The sequence below is a fragment of the Nannobrachium achirus genome, assembly GCF_963921795.1.
Source record: "Nannobrachium achirus genome assembly, chromosome: 22".
NCBI lineage: Eukaryota > Metazoa > Chordata > Actinopteri > Myctophiformes > Myctophidae > Nannobrachium > Nannobrachium achirus.
This window is the reverse complement of record NC_137829.1, coordinates 26,495,403-26,507,954: the sequence shown is the minus strand read 5'-3', so window position 1 is coordinate 26,507,954 and position 12,552 is coordinate 26,495,403. Positions and strand designations below refer to the sequence as shown.

The window sequence follows — 12,552 nt, the reverse complement described above, 5'->3', positions numbered from 1 at the left end:
AGTCCAGAAGGACTTACTTTTGCCAGTTTTGCCAGAAAATATCAAAAGAATATTATGTTTTCATAGTGGCCTATATATTCATAAATGTACCACTTAAAGGTATGATTTATATACTAACAAATTAACAATAAAACAAGCTAGATCTGTAATTGAACACATTTTAATAAAGTTTTATTGTGAAAACCCCTCCCTCCCTCATCGCTCATCATCCGGGCAGTTATATACGTCGCTTCGCGCCTGCGCACTCGTTCACTGTGGTTCGACCTTCTGCAGTCGGTAAGTGTCTAATGGCAGATTCAATGAGAAGCTCAACTTTGTAAATCCTCTATCATCCTCCTTTTTAACTGCATCTTGCACTGCGCGAGTGAGGACTGCATGCAGAATAGATGATAATTGATATTCGAATGTCTTTATTTTCTCAGTGGAGCATATTTATATGCATTTGACCTTACTTGTGTCTGTCTCTGCTATCCACAGATAGACCCGGGCTTCATTCAGATTTGACCGAACCGGTTAAAACTACCTAAATTCCACAATGTTCACCTGTGCAAAGTTCGTGTCTACGCCGGCTCTGGTGAGTTATTTTCTATCGTTTTAAATGTAGTTGCTGCGCATTCCACTGGCTGTCTAATATGCTTATTATATTCGTGCGGGCCTGCGGTTGAACTTGAGTGTTAACAGCTAGCTTGGCAAGGGTATCTGCAGGCTAGGCTAGCAGGCTAGCTACAGTACCTTGTTGGCCTGCTATTGACATGGCTGTGGCATATATTGTATTATTGTGGTATTGCAGAAATAATAATTCACAAAATGCACATGGCTTACGTCTGCAGGGATCCGTGCTAATATGACTGTTAGCTTGTAGCTAACATGTCAATGACCATTATAAGGTCAACTAAAGTGTCATTAATTTTTTATGCAGAGTTAATATGGACACTTATGCCACTCAGTAGAGCACTTGTCACTTATTTCAGCACAGAACTGATGATGTTCAGAAAGTTGGTGTGTCAATATTCCAAGGTCATGTTTCTGTTTCAGCTGTCAGTCAATGTAGCTAACCAGTAACCGATTGTGTTTAAATACATTGTGTCTGGCCCAACAAATGCAACATGCTTGGCCAAAACTCTGGAGCCACATTTTAAACCACAACATAAATGCAGGACAAAAAGTTGATCAGCTTTGGTATTTCATACTGGTGATAATGTAAACAGGCATGCATTCAAAAGACAACACTGGGAATGGGTGACATTTAGTTCAATGACAGCCATGACATTCAAGGTGCCTCCCACCTGTTCTCACAAATGCATGCTGCAGCCTTTGACAAAAGAAGCTACACAGTAAAATCCTCTTGTTAATTTATTATGTTGTAACTTAAAGCTCGGTTACATTAGGATGTTACTGTGTACAAAAGCCATTGCTTCTGTGGGCACCTTTTTTTGTGCTTTGTTTGAAATGTGCTTTTCTTGTGTTTGACACAGGTCCGTGCTGGCTCCCGGGCCCTCTGCAGACCCCTGTCTGCCTCTGTGCTGTCCAGACCCGAGGCTAAAACAGAGGTAAGAAAGAAGAGTCCTGGAACTTTTGCTTTTTAAAGCGTTTCCATCGTTGGCTGCAGTGTCCAGCTTAAAATTGAAGTATTATTAGTTACGACTGTCAAGACTACAAGATAAGTTGACCATTAATTGTCAGTCAAATCATTGATTAGAGATTTAATGGTTTTTGGCATTGAACATTGGAACTCGAATTTAAAAAAGGCTTTTAGGCTTTGTAATAAATAAATGGCACAGGGCAGATATGACAATTTGTGACATTAAAAAGTTCAAAGAGGAAATGGCATGTAAACTTGTAGATATGCTATTTCTGCTTTTTTTTATACATTTGAAATGTATCTTTCATAATTGAAACTATTTTGATTATGCAAAAAAGAATTGCTATAATCTCAAATAATACGACTAGATTATTATGTAACATGTGTGACAGGCCTAGTATTATTTGAAGCTTATCAAATGCTTGTATCTTTTCCTTCCATCCCCTCAGAACACTGTTGCCCTGTTGCCACAGAGCCCTCTCACTCAGGTTGCACTGAGAGGCTTCCAGACAAGCGCTGTGAGCAGGGACATTGACACTGCCGCCAAGTTCATTGGTGCTGGAGCTGCCACGGTCGGAGTGGCTGGATCCGGTGCTGGAATTGGAACAGTGTTCGGCAGCCTTATCATTGGCTATGCTAGGTGAGTGTCAGTCACGACACTATTGCAGTCAACGCATCCCAGTTTCTTATTGCTTAAATATTTTTTGATGCTTGTTTTGCCACACAAAATCCCTGACAATATTTCTCTTGTTTTATAGGAACCCATCTCTGAAGCAGCAGCTTTTCTCTTATGCCATCCTGGGATTTGCCCTGTCTGAAGCTATGGGTCTATTCTGTTTGATGGTGGCTTTCCTTATCCTGTTCGCTATGTAAAGCTCTCATCATAATAGAACACTTTAATTACAGATGTGACTACATATTTTATTGTGGCTACCAAATTGTTCCGTGTAGGTGTCATGGAAATGTACATTTTTCAAGTCTGTCTGAGGCTGTCCAAAATAAGCAAAACATGTATTGTAAAAATGTAAGAAATTACACCATTAAAATGCATGTATTTGACTATTTAACAAATGGCAGTAAATTTTGTATGTGTGGAACATCATGCCTCTTCACCTGAGCAACCCGCTATCTTGAATGTCACCTATACTGCGAGGCAGCTGTAAAGGCTTGCTGTCCAATCGGCCTGGTGTGTTTGCCCATTTTCTCGATGCATCAAATGCAAGCTTTTGGGGGTCCACAATGATGCGTGTTTGGGTTAATCTGCAGGTCAGTAGCAGTACTGTAAGTAGGCAGAAAGTGCTGGCTTTTGTAAATGGCATTAAATAAACCTAGAGATCAATTTCATGGTGCTACATAACCGTTTCAGCTTTATTTGGTATGTGATGGATGAATGTAATGGTTAGGATGATAATGCAAGATTGAAGCCTGTGAATACAATATAATGGATTCCTGTACTTTTTTTGGTAGCATATTGAATGACAATTACTGTAATTGGAATGGGACGACCAAAACTATTTAACCCACCAAATGATTTTGTTTGCTGATCAACTGGAAATCATCAATCAATATGAACCTGCAGCAAGGTACCGCTGTAGCTGTACCACCTAAAGTAGACTGCTTTTCAGTACTATATTCCCACCACCACATGACATAATGGAGTGCTTCATCTGTACGATTTTTAATGTTTGCATTAAGCCATGCCATCCTATACCTGGGGAAAATATGTGTTGCCTTTCAATTAAAGCGAGCTACTTGACCTTAGAGCTTGTAGAGTTGCTGTCAGTGTCAATTAGGATTGCTAAACGGTGTATGACTGGGGGCTATCGAGTAAATTGAACGTTTCCACAAATATTGCCTTCCATTCAACACCCACCAGTTGTATAACATGACGTTTACGGAAGGACCCATGCTGACTGCTCGCGAGATGTGTGCACAGACGTGGGATTTCGGTTGGAAGGGTTGTGCCTGTGTGGGTAAGTGTCCACATAAACTGACAGCTGATTGAGCACAAAGCTATCGTAAAATTAATAATTGTTGGACTTCGAGGTACTTATGCGTCATTGCAATGAAATGGGCATACATCGAATACTCCCACTCAGTAAACAGTGATATTTATAGCTAATAGTAGTAGCGACGGTGTGTTATTACAACGCTGGGGCTCTGACTATTCCCTGGAACGGCCTGGTTTATCATGGGAACGCTCCCACTGTATTTACATGATGAAGCCAGATGTTTTTGCACAATGTCTTGCAATAGCAGCTGCGAATCGCTTTCAGTAATGTCGGCTACAGTTGTGTTGGGCAATATGGCATTATTATTTTTTTGACACAGAAACAAAACAAGTGCATTGCAGTCTCGGAATAGCGTTGTTCAGAGCTTTGTATTCTGTGTAAACAATCAAGTCAAACAGCCTCAGCCTGAGCCGCCCATCTTTTACGCTTTGTCAGGATGACAGGATTTCTAGCTTCTGCTACACAGCACCGGTCCTCTGAGTCTGCTGGACCCTGGTTCTGATTGTCCCAGCCATGATCCATGTCATGTGTCAAAGAAAATCTGTTTGTTATAGTATGTGATGTCAGCTATTTGAACTAGTAAGCAGCAGGACTGATCATTTTGAATGGTCATCACATACATACATACATACAGTATATGCATGCAACTACAGGTTTAAGACTACTGTAATGTTATGATAAACTCTGGTGTATTATTCTTTGTTTTATGCTAGGGTGAAAAAAACAGGATATCCTTAATATGAGTGATGATAAACCATTCCTTTGTACTGCTCCTGGGTGTGGTCAGGTAGGCAACATATTTATAATAAGACTGTTATTTATATTGCTCCTTCATTACAATATTGGTTGTCTAAGAATCTTCTGTTCACTGTTGTTCCACAGCGATTTACAAATGAAGACCACTTGGCCGTTCACAAACACAAACATGAGATGACACTGAAGTTTGGTCCAGCAAGGCACGACAGTGTCATTGTTGCTGGTACGTTCTATTCATGTTAATAGCTTTTTCTTTATCTTGTTTTAACCTTTGTTACCATACTATTTGTTGACCAGTCGCGGTTTAAAATATTTTACTTTGTTTCCAGACCAAACACCCACACCCACTCGTTTTCTGAAGAATTGTGAGGAAGTTGGACTCTTCAATGAGCTTGCGAGTCCATTAATTGAGCATGACTTCAAAAAAGTCATTGAAGATGACATTAAAAAGGTTTGTGTTTGTTAGACTTACTGTATATGAGTATCATACTGTAAGAATGATATGAAAATTACGTGTCACGATTAACGTGGCAACAATAATTGCGACTAATCAAAATACATAAGCTTAAAACTTAAAATGTCTCAGTTTTTAATATTGAACATTAGATCATTGTGAGTGTTTTTTTTACCCATCCCTAATGATATGATAAGCACTTTACATGTTGTTTGTGCCAAGTATGGAAAGTCTGCTGAATTGGGATTACTTATTTTCTGCCATGTAGTTGCCATTGGATTTGTCACCTCTTGCAACACCGATCATCCGAAGCAAGATAGAAGCCATGGAGGCACATCGAGACAGTCCACTGCCTCATCCTGAATCTACGACAAGTGATGACAAGGTATGCATCATCTACCTCCTATAACATGTTAAATGAATGCCAAATGATACACAAATGTCACAGAAGTTGTCTCGTTGTGAATGAACAGCAGACGCTGCTTTGATTGGCAATCTATACATGTTGCACCTTATAATGCTTATGCATATTGTTAAATGGAATATGCATATCATGATCTTTTTTAAAAGCAGGTTTTTATTTTCATTTGGCTCAGTGGAGATAGAGATTTGGCCACAAAACAATGTATGTAATCGTATAATTGTGCTAATAGATTTGCTGTGTTCAGATTTGGAAACTATTTTAGATAGTCACTGTAGTCACCTTCACACCTACCTCAAAAAGAATAACCCACAATACTATACTGCAGGGGTGCCCAAAAGGTAGATCGCGATCTACCAGTAGATCACCAAGGGTGAGCAGGTAGACCACATGACATGCCTCTAAAAATATATAATTCAAATATAAAAAGAATATGTCAATATGACATCAAGAAGGGCCTGTCAGCTCCCTTCATGGCTTCTAAAGTAGGCAAACCTCCAATGCAATACTTTGTTCAAGAGTCAGTAGCATTACAAAGAACCCCCCTTAAAGTAAGTGTGTTTGTCTAAATGTAACGCCAGTGCTGCTATTCCAAAGCCCCCCCTCAGGCCCTCAGCTAAAACATTTTGGATGGGTAGATCATGTTGAGCTAGTCATTTTAAAAGTAGATCTCACGTCAAAAAAGTGTGGGCACCCCTGCATAATGTGTTTTTGCGACCGTAGGTCGCAAGTTTACTATGAAAACCGGCACATCTTGTCCACGTGTCCGTGTTTCTCTGAAGGTCACACCTGACACTGTGGTTCCCCTGACACATCACTGTGACATCACAGGTGATATCACAGGTGACATCACCTATGTAAAAGTCCATATATGGGTATTCCCCAGAATCCCTTTTATGCCCATATATGAAGATCCCTGATGTCATCGTATACATCACTGGCCAGATGGCCAAGACATGGCCCATATCTTTGTGGCTGGTTCAGATAGGGATCTCAATGTATGGGCATACAAGGGATTGTATGTGTGATGTCATGGGAACCACTCTAACATAATCCCTTTTATGCCCATATATGGAGATCTTGATGTCATCGATGTGAAGCCCATATCTAACAGGACTTAAAGATAGTGAGAAAAGATTTATTTTTCCTATATTCGTGGCTGTGTCCTACACAGTATCTTATCTCGAACTCTAATCTCGTAAGAAATCCTAAATAGTTTCTTAATTGTTTGTTTTAAAATCTGAATCAGCAATATTTTCCTTATGTCTGTATTCAAGGTTAGAATGGACACAAAATGCTTTTTCATTGTTAGATTTTTATTTTGATCTTTGAGTATGCATTTTTTGACATCTGTATTTTTGTTTTTAACAATGGGTGCTACTTTTTATCATTGTCCACTCACTGTGTCAAATGTTACTGCAAAAGTAACTGGGGAAAAAAGGCAGGCCTTAAATTTGGGGGTTGTAAGTATTGCAGGCAGCAAATAGCACAATTAGCCAGGTTAACATGTTTCCACTGTTTCTCCCATCACAAAGGCTGTTGCAGCGCAATGTGTCTTGAGTTTTCTACGGAGGATGAGATGTCTAGGCATTCTGTAAATTCCAATCAAAACTCAGTGAAGAAACAATGTCTTCTAGCTTTAATAATTTATTTTGTCAGCATCTAGTGCTAATGCAGTCAGGAAACATTATTTAATGGTAAAAATCCTAAATGGCCACTTACGGTAAGATTTAAGTTTCTGTAATGAGTCTTGACCACCATGTTAATGTAATGTTTTTTTATCCTTACATTACATTATGAACGTGTTAATTATGTAACACAAGTAGTAGTTTAACTTCAGGAAGACAACTTGAGTCACACTGTTTGACATTTATACACTCTTCTCACTGCAACACACATTCAACTCCTCTGTAAAGCCTGTATCAGAGTCTACGGTGGAGACCTATCCACCGCAAATTTGAGGTGGAAAGCTTTCCACCTCAAGTTAGAAAATAAGTGCAGGCCATCATAGTCACGGCCCACGGTGAAGTCCTTTACCCCGTCTAGACCGGTTCAGGTCGACCAATCAGTGAACGGGGTGTAGAGCCTGTCTGTCTGATAGTAAAAACAGAGAGATGTGTTGGGACTCACGGTGGAAAGCTCTCCACCGTGAGGAATGATGTAACGTTGTAGTTTCATGACTCAAAAAGACTCGAAAAGACTACACCGCGGTGTAAAGCCTTCCACCGCGGACCCGACTATGATACGGGCTTTAAGGCAGTATATTTAAAATGTGAAATAGGGCTGCAACTATTCATTATGTTCTTTGTGATTGAATATTCTACCAATTACGTTTTCAATTAATCAAATTATCGAGGAGCACGTTGTTTGGGATTCTTTTTTTATCTATCAACAAATTGACACAACATTTCAGATGTTTTTCATAATCGACTAAATGTATTGATTGTCCATAAGCCCTATTTTATACTTCGATGTACAATGGTGCTGCGCAAAAATAGTTAGAATAGCTGATCTACATGTTGCGACACATTGTTAACTTGTAGATCTGCTGTTTTGGCCACTTTTTGATCAATTATTTTATTACAATTGAGCTATTATGCTGGTGCTCCACTGCTGAGATTGCCTTCCCCACCCAGCACCCACCTGTAGGCTCAAATTTCTCTTGGGGATGTTAAAGCCAAGGGATAGTTCACCCCCAAAATGACTTTTTTCCTATTGATTACTCACGCCATGGAGACTTGAGTTCAATAATATTTTTTGTATTTGTCGCATTCCTAAGACAATTGATTGACAATTTGATTGCAATAAATGTACTCCCATTGATTCTGGATGATTTGGGTCCCCATCTGGAATCAATGGGGGTACATTTACTAAAATGACAGCCTTAGGAATGCGATAAATCAAATCAAATATTATTGAACTCAAGTCTCCATGGAGTGAGTAATCAATTCATTCATTGTTGGTTGTATTTGTAGTACTACACTGGCCATGTTGAGGACCAACACAGGTGTTCTGATTGGCGTAGAACATTTAGTTCTATGCCAATCAGACAAATTGAAACACCTGTGTTGGTCCTCAACATGGCTGTTTAGGACTACAAATTCAACCCATGAATAGGAAAAATCATTTTGGGGTGAACTACTCCTTTAACTATCATCACTCCCTACACTTTCATTTGCTCTCATTAAGGTGTATGCTTGCAGAGAGTGTTAAAAAGGCATTTCACTACTATTACTACTACTTCAGACTTTTGTGTGCACCTCTCAGTTTTGGAGTTGCTTCACTCAATATTTAGCTATTTGATATTCATGTGATCAGCCCTCCTACAGTATATGAGCCCATTCAACTTCAAACTCCACATTAACTGTGTTAATTCACACTCCAACAGCATCATGATGCTCAGACGTTCTGACTGAGTAGTGAGTTTCAATGCCAATAGGGACGCTCTCAGATTGTGAGAAAACCACAACTTTGATGCTGAAACAACCAATCATTGCGATTTTGCATTTGGTTAAAATAAGTGTTAAATAGCTCTATATTCTGATGGTACTCGGACTCCCGATTGGCTGAGATTTTGTCACCCTCCTGAAAATGGTGGTAGCAGGGGTAGATCGATAGTCACAATCGATACACCAGCTGCTCTCTGCCCAGACAGGAGAGCTCTTTGTGCAGAGTGCAGACAACCTGTTGCATTGCTGGACATTTGCAGTTTGTAGAAACAAAAGCTATTCATTTAATCAGATAAATAGGTTATGTAGTCGCTTCGAGACTAGTGGTGTGAATTTGACTAATTGAAAACAGTCGTCCCTGGTTCTGGTGATCCTTGTAATACATGAAGGGACTCCTTTTGACATTTTTATAATATCAGTCACCTTAACCAGGGACGTGTTTTCAATGGAGTTTGAAGATTAATGGGGCTTAATAGGAGTTGTCTGATCAATATTTAAATATTGAATCAAGCAACTTAAAACCTCTCTGGGGTGCACACAAAAGCCTGAAGATGTTAAAATTGTGTTTTTTAATGAAATATGCCTTTTAAGTTCAGAGCCCAGATGCCAAAATCAACTCTGTGTATATACTGCCTACTACTTAATTCCAAATAAATCTTTTTTATGTCTGACTGAAATGCAGCTAAGGTCTCATATGGTGTTTTCAGGACATATGTTTGCAGCCAGCCTCAATGCCAACATCCACTATAGTACGTCCAGCATCTCTCCAAGTTCCCAATGTACTTCTAGCCACCACAGAGGCTAGTGTTGTAATACAGCAAGCACTCCCATCGCCAACATCTAGCTCTGTTATTACCCAAGTCCCATCCACTAATAGGCCTATAGTGTAAGTAACTTGGTGTTAATTTTATAGAAGAAATAGAGCACTTTAAGTTCATTTAATTTCTCTTTTTAATTATTTGAGCAGTTTTGCTGAGTTATTATTTCATGAGGTACACTTGTTTTTGTTTTGTTGTTCATTTTTGTTTTTGTTTTCAGTTGCACTCAGCTGTGAATTGTTATTCATTTTCCGTTGTTTGGTGTTAGTGTGAGTGATTATCACATAAGTGTTCTTGTAAAAATATTGCATGTATATTTGATGGCAGTTTATTCATAGTTTATTGTCATGCAAGTTTGAAACACCTTTGCAAAGTGCTTGATCTCATGTTCAGTTCCCCATCCTTTGTTGCTTTGTTTTGCCGTAGCATATTAGTGATGTTATTAACCACTTCTTCATCAGTCATTTCAGCAGGTTGTTTTCAGCTGTATTATAAAGTCAAATCCTTAGTGTTATTTTAACGAAAGGGTACATTTCTACCAGGGGTCATTGCCATGTTGGCTTGTGGTGGACATTTTTGTCAAAATATTTTTTTTGCCACGGACATACAAAATATTCAGACAATAATATTACCAGAAACACAAAGAGATAGCCCTGAATGACCATAACGGGTCTGCATCTCTGAGTTATGGTGGTCCTTGCAAATAAAACATTTGAGAACCACTAGCGGACTCCTAATGTACCATAGTGTCATAGTAAATCAGTGTCATATCCTAAAGAAAACCTGGAGACTTGACATGCAGTAATTGTGTATTATTTATGATCAAAATAAGAACATGGTGTATAAAACAAAATCTAAATTTGCCCCTGACACAGCCAAGTCTTTGCCATGGACACGTTTATCTGTGTACGGACATATTGATGACCCCTGATTTTTACACTCGCCGAGTTAAACTATCACTCAGAATTTTACTTGTGTAGTTGGATTTGTACCCTTCTAACCTGTGCTTGCTTTCTTTTTTTTCTCCTCTAGCCCAGTGTGTGGTACTTTCCCTGTGCTCTTACAGTTTCCTAACAGCCAGACAATGCCAGTCGCAATCCCTGCATCCATTACAAGCTCAACTGCACATATACCAACTACAATCCCTGTGAGTGTTGTGCTATTAATATTCAGTCTATGTTTTCAGCATATGTCAGATTTTAATAACACAGTGTATCTACTGTGTCTTCTCTGATTTGTCAGTTTGGTACTTGAGTTGACATTTTGATCGAGTGACAAAATGATTCTTTGCAAGTTTTCAGATTCTAACTTCAGATTGATCAGAATAATCAGAAATACACAACAGTCAGACGTGCATTAGCCATCAGTCGGCTGTCTGTTGACTGATGGTTAAGGCACGCCTGTCTCAGGTGGTGATTTACTGCGGAAAAGATAAGTCACTCTGAAATTATGCGGCGGTGTCCACAGCCCACTGTAGTCCCATTTACCCTGTTCTCATGTTCTACTGATGTATTAATGCCACTTATCTGTCTAGCTCTACTTGGACAGACTGAATATTCACAGTTTGGCACCAGTGAATTTTGGCATCCCCTGGAAAGCAGGGAGAGGTTGATAATGGACTTTAGAAGAGAGCAGCTGTGTGTCACAGTGGCAAAGACGCGGGAGTTGGCCAAGAGATGGCAGGCTTCATTCCAAGATGCTGCGTTGCTATTTGTCCTTGTACGATTTGAATCGCTGCTCTTCATTTCTGGCACAATAGAAAGACTATATGGCTAATGTGTTTTGCGTTCCAATTACTATGGCTGCCTCTGATCATTTCTGAGCATCATACAGGCAATATGTTAAAGATAAAGGCCTGTTAGAATGTTTTATGTTCCCAATGCGGGAGCTTGTCTTGTTCGCTCTGGTCCTGATTGGCTGTGGAACACTGAGCAGCAGATGATTATCTCCTGATAGCGGCTCAGCAGGGAAGAAGCCTCTGTCATCCCAGTCTGTAGGGATTGGGCAAGCCCACTGACAAGCAAAGGAGAGAGAAGTAAGACTGAGAACATGACCCACAGTTCAGCCTAGGTGCTAGGATTTTGGGTCCGATGCAGATCCCAATTTAGGAGAGTTCTTGACCACAGCTTACAGATTGTTCTTTGGAATGTTCTAATCAATAATAAAAAATGTAAAGAAATTGATTAAAGTTTAAGCAATTGTTTTTATAAAATACTTTTTAGTAGATAACAGATAAATATTTCATAACAGATAACAAACAAATATTTAATTTAACCATTGGAGCCCTATTAAAAAAATAATTAAATAGCCGATCTACAAGCTCACGACACAACAATTTTGCTGCCATTTTAAACATAGCTGTAGTAAGCAGCTGCCAAATTGTCCTTACCTTTTAACGTGGGCACGCGCACGCATCGTGCACTATCTGTGCGCGACTCATCTAGTAGACGTGTAGCTTTCGAATAAAAAAAACCCCATTGAAATAGACATATCCGTTGCCGCGCTGTATCCCTGCTTATCCGCCAGTGTTTACATAAAAGAACATTGGAACAGCCAGCTGTGCGCTATGGTAACACGTGGACACGTTCGCGCACATAGCAGACGATATGTGCGCAGATCATATGCCAGGCGGGTAAAAGAATCAAACAGCTACAAAATAAATAAAAAACGCTATGCGAACAGAGCTGCGATTGGACGTCAGACCGGATATGGAAACCTAGATCCGGTCCAAACGGGAAATACGACCGGATACAGTTAGGAAGCGGGCCTAAAGTCTCTGAAGCGGCTATATACAGCGACCATACTTTTAATCATTTCATAATGATTAAGCTGATTAAATTTCCGGGATCGACGGGCATTGCAGAGTGGTACAGCGGGAAATCTCCGGTTTCGACGGGGATCGCAGGAAATGAGTTAACATATTGTGAGCTTTTGGAGCTAAAGTTTTCCAGTGCATGCTGCCTTATATACAAGATTTAGAAGAGATTTTGTGAAGCTCTGGCTCCAAAAAGTATTGATTATTTTACGTGGGAAAAATCCGTGATGTCCAATGCAAGTCAA

At 39.6% G+C, this 12,552-nt stretch overlaps 2 protein-coding genes across 6 annotated transcripts in view; both read left to right on the top strand.

Moving 5' to 3' along the window:
- Positions 1 to 239: 239 nt before the first annotated feature.
- On the top strand, positions 240 to 2,926 carry atp5mc3a (ATP synthase membrane subunit c locus 3a). 2 transcript variants are annotated; one of them, XM_080753201.1, is made up of 5 exons: positions 240 to 276; positions 478 to 574; positions 1,476 to 1,550; positions 2,032 to 2,222; positions 2,341 to 2,926. In XM_080753201.1, exons 2-5 carry the CDS (start codon positions 536 to 538, stop codon positions 2,453 to 2,455), a joined length of 420 nt encoding a protein of 139 aa, XP_080609327.1. In that variant the 5' UTR covers positions 240 to 276; positions 478 to 535; the 3' UTR covers positions 2,456 to 2,926. The 2 variants fall into 2 exon arrangements, with proteins under 2 accessions (XP_080609327.1, XP_080609328.1); XM_080753202.1 differs by having other exon boundaries at positions 265 to 364.
- A 1,352-nt stretch (positions 2,927 to 4,278) lies between these two features.
- atf2 (activating transcription factor 2) overlaps positions 4,279 to 12,552 on the top strand; it is a gene marked incomplete at its 3' end in the record, with an annotated part of 22,875 nt that continues 14,601 nt past the window's right edge. The window contains exons 1-5 of one of the 4 annotated variants that reach the window (XM_080752658.1): positions 4,279 to 4,381; positions 4,477 to 4,573; positions 4,680 to 4,801; positions 5,073 to 5,189; positions 10,525 to 10,639. In XM_080752658.1, coding sequence (XP_080608784.1) covers positions 4,334 to 4,381; positions 4,477 to 4,573; positions 4,680 to 4,801; positions 5,073 to 5,189; positions 10,525 to 10,566 — 426 coding nt within the window. In that variant the 5' untranslated portion in view covers positions 4,279 to 4,333. Of the gene's footprint in view, positions 4,382 to 4,476; positions 4,574 to 4,679; positions 4,802 to 5,072; positions 5,190 to 9,381; positions 9,565 to 10,524; positions 10,640 to 12,547 lie in introns of those variants that run through there. The other 3 variants (XM_080752657.1, XM_080752656.1, XM_080752655.1) reach the window with 3 other exon arrangements.

Coding starts and splice junctions, on each gene's coding strand:
- atp5mc3a (XM_080753201.1), top strand. CDS start 536: ATGTTCACCTGTGCAAAGTTCGTGTCTACGCCGGCTCTG. Junction 1,551..2,031: donor GACCCGAGGCTAAAACAGAG/GTAAGAAAGAAG, acceptor CCATCCCCTCAG/AACACTGTTGCCCTGTTGCC. Junction 2,223..2,340: donor CTTATCATTGGCTATGCTAG/GTGAGTGTCAGT, acceptor CTTGTTTTATAG/GAACCCATCTCTGAAGCAGC.